Genomic DNA, 17,268 nt, shown 5'->3' with positions numbered 1-17,268 from the left:
AAGGCAGTGCTGGACACAAGCACCAAGAACAGGGTTAGAACTAGGTCTTATTGTAGTTAGGAAACAAAAAGTATACATCTTAAAGCTGTGTTTCTATTTCTAATAGAAATAGAATGCAAGCCACATAAGAAATTTTAAATTTTCCAGTAGCCACATTAAAAAGTAAAAACAGGTGAAATTAATTTAAATATATTTTATTTAATCTAATATAACCATATCATCTCAACATGCAAGCAATATAACAAATTATTGAGATAGTTGACCTTCATCTCAACTCAGAGTAGCCACATTTCAAGTACTCAACAAACACATGTGGCTAAGCACAGTGGTGCACACGCCTGTAATCCACCTACTGAGGAGGCTGAAGAGGGAGGATCACTTGAGCCCAGGAGTAATAACCACATGTAGCTAGTGGTCACCATACTGGACAGTGCAGAAAAGAAGCAATTACCTATATATAAAATATATTCTAAACTGTATTACCATCCCCATCTCAATTAAGTAGGTACATATTATCCATTTATAACCCTAAAGCATACTCATACAGCTATTGTATACAGCAGCACAGAAATGATCATTAATTACATAAATTTTTTTTGAATTTTTTACCATACTTTAAAAAGATCTGTAAATAAACAATGGTAAAGAAGCTTCAAATTCAACGTGTTTGTTCAGATCAAAGAAAACTATGTGCATTGTAAACAATAGTTAAGTCACTGAGGAAATAAAGATGTAGTATTTAGTTATGAAATACACTTAAAATGACAGAAAATAGAGAGCTTTCAATATTAATAAAATTATAAGACAAAGAATTATCCAAAGTATACCAATATGAACTGTTCTCACTATTCAGATATTACACAATTCTAATTAACTTTTTGGGAGATTATTTTTAAATACATTTTAAATTATCTTGAGTTACTCACATTTGGTCATCTATTCCACAAAACTGTTCATTTTTATGATAATAACATGCTATTGAAGCACCATGGAGAATTAGGGAAAATACCCTAGGTAATTTAGAATATAAAAATTACTTGTTAGGAAAGATATCAAAGATACCAGTAAGTTTATATTACGGAAATCACTAACTAGCCCATGTGAAAATAAGCAGGCTCACTATTCTTCTCTATTCTGTACTATATAACAGAGAATAGGAATATGTGGAATGTGAAAGGATAGGCAGAAAAATAGGACATGTAATGAATTTCCATGAAAAAAAAATCACAAACTTGACTTTAAAAATAATATAGCCTGTTTTCTTACAGCATGAATAAAAGAGTATTTAAAGATAGTTTTTCTATCATGTTTTTATAAAATATGGAATGGTCTGAAGCTTCCTCACAAGATAGTCAAGCTTCAAGATATTTCAGCCTAGGCAACATAGTGAAATCCTATCTCTACAAAAAATAAAAAATTAGCCTGGTGTGGTGGCACACACCTGTTGTCCCAGCTGCTGAGGAGGCTGAGATAGGGGAGGATCTCTTAAGCCCAGGAAAGTCAAAACTGCAGAGAGCCATGATCACACCACTGCACTCCAGCCTGGGTGACAGAGCAAGATCCTGTCTCAAAACGAAGAAAAAAAGAAAAAAGGATATCCTTACTTACCTGCAGGGTTTACATTCAGTATCTGCTCATTTTCTACATCCATTTTCCCTTAATTTCGCTTGCACTGATTAAACAAATTACCTAATGGAAATCTTCCTTCAGAATCTGTTTTTTTAAAAGAAAAAAAGAAAGCTTCAAGATCTTTTAAACTGATGTAATTAAGCTGAATTAAACTTACTTAAACACACTGTAAAAACAAACGACAACAACAAAAAACACATAATTCCATTAAATAAAACAGTTCACTTTACTTTCAAAGACAAATTACCCTAATTAACATTTGGTTCCAATCTTTTTGATAAATTTATCAAAGTCAAAAAAAAAAATCCCAGATTTCAGCATGTGCCAAAGCACCCCTTTAATTGGAATTAAAAGATATGTTTGTGATACATGTTTACGTCAAGTTAAAGAAATACACACATCCAAATCTTTTAGGAATACCAAGCCTCAAAATTAATCTGATATACATACATAGGAATATAAATACTGGATAGTTCCCTACCAATGAATTATGAGAACTACTCCAAAATAAAAACAACACAGTTTTAGTTAATAAAGAATATCACATGACTGTGTTATTTTTCACATTACGGCATATCTGAAAGGCAGATATATCTGCCACTCATTACCTAGGTCTCTATAATTACTAGAATAAGACTTTGAGATTGGGAGAAACTTTTAAAATCAGCTTTTTTGATAATATTATTTATATGAGAAATCCTTTTTTTGATAATATTATTTATATGAGAAATCCATTTTTTAAAAATCTGATCATTTCAGAAAGGAATAAGTACAACGACATAAGCATTTCAGTATTTTAGGCCTCAGTTTCAAAATGGCTTAAAAATTATTAATACTGGAAGGTTTGATGAAATCAGTTACCTTTTAGACAATTAACTTAGTGATACAGATCCAATAATGTTATATGAAAGAAATATCAAAATAGTTTTCAAAAAATATATTACCAGAAAGTGCAACCAAATTAAGATTTCAGAATCTCTCTAGAAGTATTTTTTAAATAGTGGTTTAGAGTACTTAGGTGTATGTTTAAGTCACATAGGTTGGATATAAGTCCTTCTGGTCATTTACAATCAGGTTGCTAGCAGTGTGCTCTTCAGAGATATAAAATGCACAAATTAGTGAAAATGCCTAATAAATTAATTACAGAAAAGCACATTTTTTCCCATATAACTTAACCTACTGTTAGATGTCATTTTAGGATAACAATGATATATACAGAGCCTCCTGGGACTCAAAGGTGAAACTGACTTTTAAATTCCTCATTATGTACTATTATTTGCTAACATAAGTTTATAGCCCTTTTCTTCAGAAAAGGGTATTATTTTGTGAAACAAAAACAAATGGACCTTATGTTAAAATTATAGGCTTCTTACTATGGTATAATCCTCAGACTAATATGCTATCATATTGCTTGGGAACTTAAGAAAATGGTGAGATCATTCTCTAATTCTGTTAAGAATAAATTAATATATGTGAATCTTTATAATCACTTTTCACTATAACTCCCGCCAACTTTAGATATGAAAAAAAATCTTAAAAATATGTAGAGATTCATATAAATATATGAACAAAAATGGTTTGCAAATCTAAACACTCAGCATCCTTCATGGCTGAAAAGGCTACATTCTGTTTTAATTCCATGCATGAAATACATATAGGAAAGGAATAATGTCATATGATACGTGTTTCAGTTTTTTAGAGTTCCATTACAAAGTCTTTTTCATTCTTGATGAAGGTATAACTTTTGAGAGAATACTTTCTGCAGAACCTAATAAGCGAAATGATTATAATTGATGTTCATAAAGCCCTTTACAATTCAAAAAGAATTGTACACGTATTATTTAATGTACCTTACAGAAAAACCTTTGGGTAGGTATTCCACCATACACACAACTAAACAGATTCAGAGAGGGTAGGTGATTATGTCCAAGGACAGACAGCTGCTTAGTGGAACAGCCAGGATGAGAATCCAGACCTTCCAAATCCAGTACTGTTTGCACAAGTTCAATCCAAAATTTTAATATCCCACAGGAAGATTCTTTTCAAGGGTTAACAGAAGCTTCTTAAAACAGACTTCTGCTGTTCAAACTTTTAAATGCTGTTTTCCAAACACTAAAAATAATTATTTTAAACTATTATACAGAAGGCATTCCGTCAGACAAAACTGTCAGGAAATGACTATCATCTCTTTTATTAAGATAAAAACAAAGTTATCTTAATAAAAAAAATAGTCCTGTGTCTTTAGGCAATGATAACTCGATCAAGAACTCAAGTCATATTTGACAGCAACAAACACGTTTTAAGAGTTTAGATAAGACATGTTCCACGTTTTTACTCTCTTTAAAGTAGTAGGATTTTTTCCAATTTATTTAACAACCCTTAATTGGCCCAAACAAGAAAATATAAAGCAAAAAATCCAAACGCTATTTCCTTCATACTAACCTACAAAAATGAATTTTCGATGAGAAAACTATACATACAAGTTAGAAGAAAATGAAGGCTGACATTAAACAGTTCTTTTCTCCAGTGTGTTACACGAAATATACAATCAGAAGTATTCAACTGCCAAGACATTCCCTAAGAGACAGACCCTCCACTCCCCCACGAAATATATACATATGTATTTCCTGAAATATACCTCATAAATTGCTCTGGCATTTTGGGGAGTCAAGCTTTGGCCATTTATTAACTAGAATTACTTGTATTCATTCTTCGGCTACAAACAGCTAATTAGCAGCTTAAAACCAGCTAAAAGCATTCTACTACAGTAATGCAAAAGCAAGCACTACAGATAATATTCAAGCGGCATTTATTTTTGCAGTCCTAATATTTTTTCCTTTCACATTAGTACCACAGAAAAAGCCAGTCAATTATAATTCAAATACACTTACTGAGATATTAACGTATTCAGTAAGCCTATAATGAAGGAATAGTAAGGGCATAAAAACCAGTAACTCCTTGCTTAAAAAGCACTTGGTGGTTTCCCAAAAAAGTCACGTTAAGAATATCAAGATTATAACAATTAAAGTAAAAATACAAGTTAAAAACAGGGGAAACCCTTTTTTCCCCGACACCTAATCGCATTTCTGATCGTTTTCATCATTTGTAGACACTACACAGTCGCTGGCTACGTAGCGAGTTCTCACAAGGGGGAGGGGGGCGAAATTGACGTCTGCAGACAGTTTTGAAGCTCTTGCAAAACCCCATGTACGTTACAGCATCAAACTGACAATTGCAGAAGATGGCATGCGTTTCACAGAAAGGGGGCTCCCTTCCCGGCTTTGTTTTCTCTGGGAGATTTTATTTTACCTAAACTAAAAAAAAGAGACCCTTTGCCGGAAGACTGGCGCGACGAAGTTCGCGCAGGGCTGGGGCGGCGGGCACGTGTTCGCCTCCCAGCGCCCCCGGCGAGGATAGCGCGCGGCCCCTCCCCACAGCGGCCTGGCAAGTCCTCCCGCAGCGGGCTCAGGCTAGGACCCTCGAAGTCCCAGCCCGGGTCGGCCCCCGGAAGGGGCTGGGCCGGGGCCGAGGCCGGGGCTCCGGGGTCACGCCGGACAGGGGGCCGCATCTTCAGAGGATTCCCAGGGAGGGCAGGGGGCGGGGAGGGCGCGAATCTTCCTCACAGGATTTCAGTCCAGCCGGAAACACGCCTTCCAATCCCGGCCCCCGAATTCAACCTCCGCCAGAGGGGGAGGAGGACTGAGGGGGACCTTCAAGGGCGAGCGCCTCGCGCGCCCCTCTCAGTGGGGAGATGGCTCCGGGAGGGGGCGGGCCCGCGCCGACACGCTCCAGGCTGGGCTCAGAAAGAGGGAACCAGGCCGGATGCCCGCAGTCCGGGGCGTTGGGGACGGCGCGGCTGGACCTGCGGGGCTACAAGAAGGCAGCCGGACCCCCGCACCGCAGGCCCGGACCTGACAGGGCCGCGACCCCCACGCCTCCGCCCCCGCCCCCTCCCATCTTGCGGCTGCCTCCGAGGAGGCATGGGGGAGAGGGCGCAGTCTTCCCGAGCGTGTGAGCCGCGCCTACTGGTACTGACCCCTCGGGCCCCCGCCGCTGCTCGCCCAGGTTCCTGGTCAGCCGGCCCCGACCCCGCTCTTCTGCCTCTGCCGCCGCCTCGGAGAGTCTCTGGCCCTTCTCGCTCTGTTTGTTTTTGTTTTCTTCTACCCAGTAACACGGGGCCGAGAGGGCGGCGCTTATTGGCCGAGGCCGGGTGGTCGGCTGGCCAATCGTGGCGGCGGAGCCGGAGCTGAGGAGGAAAAGGGAGAGGAGTGAAACGTGGAAAGTTGGGGAGGGGCGCGGGAGGGCGCATGCGCATGTGGCTCCTGGGACTGGCTGGAGCGGGAGTTGAGCGGGAAGTCGGGGTGGGGGTATGTTGGGAGGCGTGGCGGGATGGGAGCGTTGGGAAAAGGGCAGTGCTGGGGGATGGGGACGAGGATGAAGCTTCCTCGACCCAGCTCACCCATTCTCCTCACAGGGCGTTCTGCAAACTCGGCTGAAGCAAAGGTTTTGAGCTTCCTGATGGTCCCTGCCTCCATTTCTAGACACTGCTTAGGCGAACCCTCCAAGTGATCAGCCTGTCCGATTCCTCCTCCCTCTGGCCGCTGCTTTCTCTGTGGCTTCTAGTTTCTGGAGATCCCATGCTAAGAAGTTTCTCTCAGCGAATCCCCTCAAACCTTTGAGATGGAAATAATTCCCATTTCACAGATATAAAGCAGGCTCCAAAACTCTTTGAAGTTCCTTTGCTAATCATGACAAGCCAAGCCTCTGGCGTTCAAACGCACGAATTCCGGCCTCCAGTGCTGGGGTTCTCAGCCATGGCTACAATTTCTGTATTGAAACTTCCACCTCCCCTCACTGTTCTCTGTGACTTTTCCTCTTGGCTGCATTGGTTTTGGCTGGTACTATCCTTATTCTTTCAAGGTCACGGTCCCCTGAGGGTGATAACCACAACCTTATGCTTCCTTTGTGTTCCCAGGCGGGGACTTAGCCACGCCTCTGATCAGATTTTTCAGTTGTCTGATGGGCAGCACCGAATGATCGCTTGTGCTTTCCAGAACCCAACTGCCTCATCCCGCACAGGCCAGCGCTTTCCCTTGGCTGCCCAGTCACCCTGCCTGGGAATCATCTCTAATGCTACTATTTCTCTGCACACACACGCACACACACACACACAAACCTTCACTGACTTCCCATTGCCTCTCTTGAGTGTCAGCGCCTCGGTCGGTCATTCAAGGCTCCGTGATGTGACTTCAAGACTTTCAGGCTGTGTCTCCACACATCTCCCCATATGCTTCCTCACCCCCTGGTAGTTCTTTATATATCACCTTGAAATGTCTCTCTTCTCATCTCCTATCTCTGCCTGATGCAATCCTTCGGTGCCTCATGGCCCTTCCTGGTAGTTTTTTATTTTGTTGTTGTTGTTGTTTTATTTAATTGAGGCAGGGGCTTGCCCTTTAGCCCAGGAGAATGCAGTGGCATGATCACAGCTCACTGCTGCCTCGACCTCCGTCAGCCTCCCTAGCTCAAGCGATCCTCTCACCTCAGCCTCCTGAGTAACTGGGACTACAGGCGCCGCTCACTATGCCCAGCTAATTTTTGTATTTTCTGTACACACGGGGTTTCATCATGTTGTCCAGGCTGGTCTTGAACTCCTGGGCTCAAGCAATCAGCCCACCTCTGCCTCCCAAAGCGTTGAGATTACAAGCGTGAGCCACCATTCCTGGACCCTCGTAGTTTTTCTGGAGCCTCGTGATTTGATATGATCTTCCTGCCGCTGATTCCTCACAGTATTGGCTTGCCACACCTCCAGGGGCACTGATCACATTCTACCTGGCATTATTTCATCTGAGTCCCTGTCCTAGCCCTTCTGCCCATTAGACTGTAACCTTGTTTAGGGAAAGACCTGTGTCTTACTCATCTGTGATTTTGTTGTTGTTGTTGTTTTGAGACAGGGTCTTGCCCTGTTGCCCAGGCTGGAGAGCAGTGGTGCAATCTTGGCTCACTGCAGCCTCAACCTGTTGGGGTCAAGCCATCCTCCCACCTCAGCTTTCCAAGTAGCTGAGACTACAGGCCTGTGCCACCACACCCAGCTAGTTTTTTGTATTTTTAGTAGAGATGGGGTTTTGCCATGTTGCCCAGGCTTCTCTTGAACTCCTGAGCTCAAGGGATCTGCCTGCCTCGGCCTCCCAAAGTGCTGGGATTACAGGCGTGAGCCACTGTGCCTGACCCACTCACCTGTTATTGTAGTACTTAAGATGCCTTGTTCATTTATTGTGCCTGTGCAATAAATACACCTTGATTTGAGTTTACAAAGATTCTCAGCAGTTGGTGGTCATCCTCATCTCCTGGGCGGGGGCCTCCTGGTGTGGCCAGTATCTGAATTAGTCTCATAACTCATGTTCACTTTTTAAAATCGGAGCTTCCCAGACCTCAGTTTTGTTTTGTTATTTTCCATTATCTGCAGCTGTCTCCTTTCCCCTCTCTCACCTATACTCTACTGATCAGTGACTGCTGGCTCCTTTGTTACCCATCCTTCTCTTTCTCCACATTTTTTCTCTTCTCATCCCTTTCAGTTCTGGACCGTTTCCTTCTTCCTCCCTGTCTTTCATTTAGTCATTCATTGAATGTACTTACTAAGCACATATAGCATAATCAGGCTGTGTTGGGTAGGCATCCCAAGTTCTATGAGATAAAAAAAGAATGGGATATGATTACCAATTTTAAGAAGCATCTAAAACAACCTGTTATGTTTTAGCAAACTGCCCCCAAAGGACCCATTAGGGAGGAAAACGTTCATGTCCTTTTTGCGTATCATCTCAAGCAGTACCCATGATGGCTGGGATCCCAGAACCCACCTTTGAGAATGCTGCCATATTTGCGTGTGGTTGACAAGGTTGGGCCAGACACTCAGGAAATAGGGTTGTCGTCCTACCTCCCCCACTAACTTCCTGTAAGAACTTCAGCCCCTCTCAGGACCTTTTTCTTTACCAATGAAATTCAGAAATTGGGCTCAATCAGTAATTCCCAAGTTATTTTCCAAAGAACATGAATTTTGTGGAACTTTAATAGATATCATGCAAAAAAAAATGTGGGAGGGATTGTTCCATGGTCAAATGGTCTTGGAAATAACTCGTTTAAACAAAAATAAAACTGTTTCTTTACCCACAACTCTTCTCAGTGTTTTTTGTTTGTTTGTTTGTTTGTTTGTTTGTTTGTTTTTTGAGATGAAGTTTTGCTCTTGTCGCCCAGTTTGGAGTGTAATGGCACTATTTTGACTCACTGCAACCTGTGCCTCCTGGATTCAAGTGATTCTCCTGCCTCAGCCTCCCCAGTAACTGGGATTATAGGCGCCTGCCACCACGCCTGGCTAATATTTATATTTGTAGTAGAGTTGAGGTTTCACCATGTTGGCCAGGCTGGTCTCGAACCCCTGATCTCAAGTGATCTGCCCTCCTCGGCCTCCCAAAGTGCTGGGGTTACAGGCATGAGCCACCGTGCCCAGCCTTCTCAGTGTTTTTAATAAGCTATGTGCCTTTAGTATCTTGGGAGACCAAGGTAGGAAGATTAGTAATGTTTCCTACCTTGTTTGAACACAGAACCTTTTTTTCTCAAGATACCCCAGAAGCAGTGTTATTTAGAAACCAACTTGGGAAATATAGATGACAGCCACTGTCACCAACATTCCTTCCAGCTGTGTTGAACACTAGTCACCTGTGCCTTTGCAGCTAAACATTTAACAAAAAAAAATTTTTTTAAGAATAAGCTGAAAATGGAGAAGTATCCAAGTGCCAAGAATTTTTGCCTACCAAATCAATCCACAAATATTTTAGTGTGTGCCTGTTCTATGAAAAGCACAGTTGATTCAGCTGTGTTCTTGGTAAAAGGCATTATACTACTTTAGGGTAGGTAATATCTGAAGCCCAGAGCTGCCCGGGCTTCTGGGCCACAATGTACGTTTTCATTTCATGTTGTAATTGTCACAAACTAGGTTTCTGTTACCTGAATCCCTGTGCCTATGGGCTTATGTTAATTTAGCTATTAGATGACAGAAAAGGAGAGAGGCCTTCCCCTTAACTCACTCTATACAGAATAATGGAATTGCAACTTCCATTTCCCTTAAGAAAGATTCATTCCAAGAGCTTAGGAGAGGAAGGGAGATCACAGTTGCCCAGAACAAGACAGCTGCTCAGAGGTGGCAACAGAAACTCTGTGCTTTGTGAGTAGATAAACGTTACATACTTCATCTTCCCCGTACTCCTCAGGCTTAAGCAGTATTGAGATACTTGGAGGGGCGCAAAGAGTGTTTGGTTTTGTCAGGGGAGAGTGTGGGAGATAGTTGCTATTTTTCGCCTCTTAAGACAAGGTAGTGACCCTGTCCCTAACTAGCTGTGTTGCTTTGGGTGTTTCACTTCCTCTCCCTGAGTGAATTGAATGCTTCAATTTTCTGTGCTGTAAAAGAAGGAGGTGCCCATTGCAGGGAGTCCATAAGCAGCCATTCAGTTCTAACACCCTGGGATGCTGAGCAAGGTACTGAGTTGGTACCATGGGAGTCCTGGGAATGGAGAACAAGAGATAAGAAAGTTTGCTGGCCGGGTGCAGTAGCTCATGCCTGTAATCCCAGCACTTTAGGAGGCCAAGGTGGGCAGATCACTTGAGGCCAGGAGTTTGAGACCAGCCTGACCAACACGGTGAAACCCCATCTCTACTAAAAATACAAAAAAATTAGCTGGGCGTGGTGGTGCATGCCTGTAGTCCCAGCTATTCAGGAGACTGAGGCAGGAGAATCTCTTGAACCTAGGAGGCGAAGGTTGCAGTGAGCTGAGATCCCGCCACTGCACTCCAGCCTGGGTGACAGAGACAGACTCCACCTCAAAACAAACAAATAAAGGAGTTTGCCACTGTTGGCAGGAGAGGATTCCACCGGGTATGGACAGAGGGACTGTCAACCCAGGGGCTTTCTCCTAATGCAAAGCTCAGATAATATCACCTCCCTCCATCCCAAAGGCAAAGTGATGGCTGGTGTGGGTTTAGGAGCGCTAATTAATTAATTTGGGTAAAGTACTTGAAAAAGCACAGTTGAAGGCAAAAGATAAGCACCTAGATTTACTATTAATGCCTTTGGAACTCTCCAAGGCCTTTTCATTCTTAGGGTAAAGCCTCATTTGAGAGTTCTGTTTCTTAATAAGAAATGGTCATGCCCCTAAATGAAATTGAGAAGAATTTGTCTTTCTGGGGACTAAGGGTAGGTCTTAGCCCACTTCCTTCCTAAGAAATTTTAGATGCTGCTGTCATTTGCAGCAACTTCATCTACCTGAACTGACGCCTTGTCTCCTTTTGTCAAACCAAAGCCTGAATTTTGAGAATTTCTCTAAGGCAAAAATTGCACTTTAGCACAAATGGTAAAAGATATAAAACATGTTCTGAAGAAAGAGCTGCATAAAGAATTCTTATAATAATGATGATAGCTGACATTTGTGTTGCCCTAAGATTTACTGAGCACATTTGCATAGACTTTCACCACCTCCCTATGAAGTGGACAAGATTCTGTGCTTTAAACATGAGGGAAATAATGAACCTTAAGCAGGTCACTGGTAATCATGGAACTTTTATACTGAAAGGAAATTTGGGGATTCCCTAGTCCAAACCTTTTATTTTACAAATGGAGAAACAGATCCAGAGAAGTTAAGTGGGTCACCTAAAGCCACACAGCTAAGTTAGTAGCTGAGCCAGAAGTACATATGAGATCTCTGCCCAGCGTTGTAGGGAATGTGCAGACCGGGAATCCAGACCTTCTGGCACCCAGGCTGGGCTGGACTTTCCCTCACATGCCTCTTGATTGACAGTTAAATTTCTGGGTCCTAGAGGCTCCTGGTATCAGATGAATCCATCTCAGGGGCCTGAAAGTGGGGAAGAGGGAAAGGGTAGTAAGCGTTGTACAACGTTTAGAAACCCTTCAAGGGGCATTTCTAGCATGTCTTTCCTGGGGTAAAAAGCAAGCACAGAGTAATGTGAAGCATAGTTCAAAAAATAGATGCAATATTTTACTGTGGTATGTACCAAGAAAAATTGAAAGACTACTAAGATTTTATTTCCTCAATTCAGGTTTCGAAAGGTTTTCTTAGTACATTCGTCTTTTACGGGGTTTTCCCCCCTCAAATCACTCCTACCACCTTAGAGATTTAGAAAAAAAGCTCAATTAACATTGAGGAACTCCAGCAAGAAATCTTTCCCGCACCATATCCCCCGCCAAAACACAAATTTTACCACATCTCCTATACTTGGCCTAAGTTCTAAGCCTTTGCAAACTCCAGTTCATTAGACTTTTGCAAACACAGACCATTCCACCCGATGCTTTTCAGCATTTATTATAACTGCCACGCCCTGCATTTAATAGTGTTGAGTCAGGGTAGAGAAGTGCTCCTCCAGTTGTATCTCTCGGGGCTTTATTTGCATTCTTCTGGAACACTGGATCCTGGGCTAGGCTTCACATGTCTCAGAATTAATCCTCTTTTCTCCAGCTGCCCTGAGTGCACATAGCTGCCATCATGCCCCCCTCCCCTCTATGTCTGCAGTGTCGGCTTGCTTCCCAGACAAGGAGGTAGGGCCCAGAGAGCCTGGTATAGAAATGAGGAACTTTTCATTCTGGAAAATAAATGAAATGAATGATCTTGGGTTGTGATTAAGACAGCCAAATCTACAAGGAAGTACAAACAGAGAAGGCTAGAGAAGGGCAGGGGTAAGGCAGGGTTGAGGAAGGGGGATGGCTGAAGAGACAAATGCTGGGTAGAAGTTAATTAATGGAACTAATCGAACCTCTATTTATTTTGAGCAAAAATAAATAAATAAAAGTAGTGGCAAGAGAAGAACAAGGGAAACCCAAGAAAGATGTTGCTTTTTGTTATGAAATGTTTATAATAAAAATGAAGCTAGCCCCGTAGAAGTTCAGAGAAAATAATAAAGTCCCAGGAGATGACCTGGTGAGGACAACTTGCTCAGATAACAAATGAGCAAACCAAGGCCCAGACAGAAGTGGTGCGGCTCCTGGCAAGACACAGACAGAGCCATAGGACCTCATTCCACGGCCAACAGCTGCCTTCCTTTTCCATATGGTTCTCTGCATGTGTCTTGTCCTTCTGCCCTGTTTTTTTTCTTTCCAAAAAGCTAGGAGGACAGCATTCAGAAAGAAAAACTAGGACTGGCATTTGTAAACAACAGCTCCAGGAAGTCCCCAAGTACCGCAATTGAAGTAACATGATTGACAGTCATTCAGCGCAATTGACAAAGCCAACATCAAAACAGGAACTAGCAAGCAACAGGCCACCCTCCAAGAACCAAGAGTTCAAAAGAAAGAAAAAAAATAACTGCTCAGGGGACAAACTGAGAGTCTTACTATCGTTTCTTGTGTTACATAGGTCTATGATATGTTTTGTTTTCAGAGAGCTCTCTTTGAGGACAGTAAATCTAGCCCAGTGATTTATTGGTTGGCTTCAGAGGGTGCAAGAACACCCTAAAATTTTATGCAAGTTTTATTATGAATATACATTTGATGCCACAATGGGTCAATAACTTTTTCCCATAAGGCCCCCAAAAGACTCATGTCCCAGAAAAGATCAAGAACATCTGGAATATGTTTCTACATTTATGTTATTACATGTTATTACATTTGGGCCCATTTTCAGATTGGGTGTTTGTATGGTAAATGCATCTGATAGCAATAACTAAAGCATTCCCTGAGAATGAACTTGTATGACAAATGCACCTGAATGTGTGTTCTGAGCTAGGGAATCTGGGAGTGGCCAACCAGGAGATTCGTTCCTTGTCTGTCAGGAACATCTGAGCCCCCAGACCATCCTGTGAAACATGGGCTGTACAGCAGCTTGAGGCCCTGAGTTTTGGGTTGAGTGAAGGTTGCCAGGTGGAGGTTATTAGGGAAAGGATGCTAAGTGAAAATGATATGTAAACTGCATGCCTTTTGCAATCAGTTGTGGTTCTTCTGTCCAGCCAGCCACCACTGCACTTTGCAGTTATCTTGTCCAGCCCACCATCACTGGACTCTGTCTCCTGTATGTAAGCCCCCAGCCAAACCCCATGTCTCATTTGCTGGCTCTGGGTCTCTTCTTCTGCCTCTTGATCCTGGCGCTATCCCCATTGGAGTAGATAGGGGTTTGACACACCAGTATTTCATCAAGAGAGGCCACCAGACTTACCTTTCCTCTGTATGTCAAACCAGGCGCAGAGTCAAAGTACTTCAAAGTAACAATAGGAAAACAAAACAAAATTGGTTTTTAAGACAGCAGTGGTCCTAAAAAGAGACGAATTGCCATCTTGGAACACCCCATAGTCATTCCAGTCAGGCCTGGCACCTACCTCCCATTATGGTGACTTCAGTGGGCCAAAAATATAAGCCAAACCTCCCAACATTTCCTAAACAAAAGTCAGCCCCATTACCCATGAGTGTATCTTTAAAAAACTCTTGAACTTATTTAAGAGAGGAAGCATTACATGGTGTCTCTCAAAATATGCTCCACAGATGTTCTACCACAAAAGGGTTTTAGGATGAAGTAAGTTTAGGAAAACTGCTAATCATCTCCCCTCTTAGAAAATCACAATAAATAATGGTGTTTTAAAGGCTCTGAGAAGTTCTGTCATAAGTAACCCGTTCAATTTTCTTTAACCGTATGTTTGCTGTTCTTATCTGACCATAACACCCTTTTGTACATAGTGTCTATTAACGTCTTATGGAATATATATTGGAAAACACATTTAATGGACTGAGATCTGGACGAGAAGGCAAGAGGTTTGGATCCCAATCCTAGTTGTGCTACTAATTGGAAGTATGACCTTGAGTAATTTGATTGCTCCAAGGGTGTAGAACTTAAAACGTTTCCCAGATTCTTTCTGGGGCTGTAATCTATCCAATATGATCTGTGAGTTGGCTGAGATCTGGCCTAAGATTCTGCTTATAGCCATTGTCCACGATTATGCATATTTTCTTCCAGGAGACTGTGCGGTGCAATGATTTCACTTATAAGCTACCTTCTCTTAAGAACTCTTTGGAGAGATAAGGCAAACGTCGAGGCACCAGAACAAAATGTAACCAGTGCTGTAAAGCTGGGTCAGCTTTATTCACTGTGATGAATATGTGTGGTAGGTCCATAGCCATAGAACTCAGCAAACACAAAGGCAGCTGACTGGTGGCCATGTGCATTTGATGGGGCTGTATTTTCGGAAACTACACAACCTCTTTGAAGCCACCAAGGTTTTAGCAACTGTGATCACATAACCTTAAAGAGAAAACTCTTTTCAAAGAACCAAAGTTATTACCACAGGTATTGTTACTCTGTGGGAGAACCCCCTCTCTCAGAGAAAAGGAGTGCTGACTCCAGCTTACCTTCAAAGGCATTTGAGTCAGTAACAGCCCTGACAGCAAGCTTTCCCAGGGAATACTAGAGGCCTGGGAATACTTTAAGTACCACCTGTGAAGCGTCTCGAGCTCTTGCACAATTATTATAAGTTGTCTTAATGCGTCACCCAGAGAAGTAGCCCGGGGTGACACATTAAGACTACACATGCTTTCTGCATCCTGTTCCATAAAATTTCCACAGGCAGATCATGGGGAAGACATCTTAAAAAGCAGAGGCCACAGGGCTGCAGGCAACAGGGCCAGAGATAAGTCAGAACTTGTTCCATGGAAGGGCTTTTCTCCAGCCACCACTGTGGCAGCACATCATGTCTTTGTACTGAGGTGGGGCTACATGTTTAGGCAGGCTGTGCTGTGTGCATCTTCCTACCTAATATAAGGAATCTTCTAAAAATAAATCCATATCATTACCCCTTTGCTCCTTGATGCCTCATGAAATTTAGACAGTTTAGCAAAGCCTACCTATATGTTTCCAGCTGAACTTTGCCTTGTGTTTGAAAGCCTGGGCTCAGCAAATGGAGTACTATACAACTGTGCAAAAGAATGAGGAAGATTGCTATATACTCTAATAAAAAGCTCTCCAAGACTACACTAAGTACAAATCAGTGTTAATATATGCCACTTTTGAATAAGAAAGAAGGGTAAATAAGAATATTTATTCAGACTCATTTATATTGACATAAACACTGAATAACATATAAAAAAACCAATGTAACTGTTTACATCTATAAGGGCAGTAGGCAGTTGGTGTGTATGGGATATACAGAGACCAGCAGGAGATGCCAGGAGGGGAACAAGACATTTACCTATTTATATTATTATATTTTTTGAACATATTAAAAAGCATAAAAGCCTGGGCTCTGGAATCTGCAGAAGTTGGTTTGACTACTTGTTCTTCTATTTCCTAGTTTTGAGTGAGTTATTTCACATTTTCTGATCCTCAGTTTCCTCACCTGTAAAATGGGGATAATTACAGTATCTGTTGAATTAGGGATGTTATTCAAATTAAATGAAATAATGTTTGTAAAGTACTTAGTAGGATGCTTGACATATTGCAAGTATCTAATAAATAATAATAATACTTTAATAGCTTTCGATATTATTTTTACTTATTGAAATCTAACTGATCCTTCAGGCTTAGGTAAAGTAATGCTTCCCATGAGAAGTTTTCCCCAGGCCAGGGCAGAGTGAAGAGCCTCTTCCTCCATTCCTGCCATGATATGCCTATCTGTTATCATGCTGCGCCCCAAGATCAGCTCTTTGTTTTGACATCAGTTCCCCACTGGACTGTGGCCTTCTGAAAGGCAAAAACCTTGCCCCTGCATCAGGCTTATTGTAGGCAGGTGGTTGTCAATAAATGTTTGGTGAAAGACTAAAGGAACTAATAAGATTTCTATTTTCTGTACAAGAGCCTGTCTGAGGCTGCCCACAGAGTTTTACTTCCTGGTTTAGCCCGGCAGATGCCTACCTGTCATTTGCTAGGTGTGTGTGGAGTTAATCAGGAGAATGAACTGCAATAAGCTGCCCTCAGCACTTGCAGCTCATGCTTGAGTTTGCTGTGAATTTGCCAGAAGGTGAACTGTGGCCATCTGTAGAGGCCTCCCAGGAATGGCGGGAAGCTGAAGCCCTCCAGGGACCGCAGCCATGCTGGATCCCAGGCAGAACGCGCAGGCTGACACTCCAGCTGTCCCAGCCTGAGGCAGAACTGATGCTTCTACATCAGCCCAGGGGCTAGGCCCAATAGCCCCAGAGCTGTTCCTGCCGTCCCTGAGTCTGCTTCTCTGGGGTGAGGCCTGGTTCAGAGGAAGAGCTGACAAAAATAAAACCAGAGTGACAACGTGCTGTGCAGGAAGTTGCAAGTCTGAGAGCCAGAACAGAACACAGGTACCTAGGTGACATACCACAAGAAAAGTTGCCTGAAGAGCAGACCATAGAACAAAACCCCGACTGTATTTGCATTTGTGGCTTTCTTCTTTTAGGAGTCAAGCCAACAATGCCTACTGTTGTCAAGCAGATCTAAGCCCAGGGTGGACCTCTGGCACTAACCAGCAGGTCGAGTTTAAACAAGAAGCCTCTCTGAGCCTCACTTTCCTTGTCCGAGAGCCACTGGGAGAATTACAGAAAAAACATATACTAAAGGATCAAGCATTTCTAAAATAAATATGTGTCTTTCCTTCCTGTACTATTGAGCACTGTTGAAGGTGAGAAAGACAAGGCTT

The 17,268-nt window shown here is 42.4% G+C and overlaps 1 protein-coding gene across 9 annotated transcripts in view; it reads right to left on the bottom strand.

The window, feature by feature from the left end:
• Positions 1-17,268, bottom strand: part of PDCD4 (programmed cell death 4) — a 54,433-nt gene that overhangs the window by 21,070 nt on the left and 16,095 nt on the right. For 2 of the 9 annotated variants that reach the window (XM_054659891.2, XM_054659892.2), the window contains exons 1-2: positions 5,666-5,953; positions 1,442-1,562 (exon numbers count right to left, since the gene is read on the bottom strand). In XM_054659891.2, coding sequence (XP_054515866.2) covers positions 1,442-1,562; positions 5,666-5,944 — 400 coding nt within the window. In that variant the 5' untranslated portion in view covers positions 5,945-5,953. Of the gene's footprint in view, positions 1-1,441; positions 1,714-5,665; positions 5,960-6,088; positions 6,569-6,805; positions 6,919-17,268 lie in introns of those variants that run through there. The other 7 variants (XM_063782093.1, XM_063782094.1, XM_063782098.1 and 4 more) reach the window with 7 other exon arrangements.

The sequence above is a fragment of the Pan troglodytes genome, chromosome 8 (assembly GCF_028858775.2).
Source record: "Pan troglodytes isolate AG18354 chromosome 8, NHGRI_mPanTro3-v2.0_pri, whole genome shotgun sequence".
Classification (NCBI taxonomy): Eukaryota; Metazoa; Chordata; class Mammalia; order Primates; family Hominidae; genus Pan; species Pan troglodytes.
This window is presented reverse-complemented; position numbering and strand designations above follow the sequence as displayed.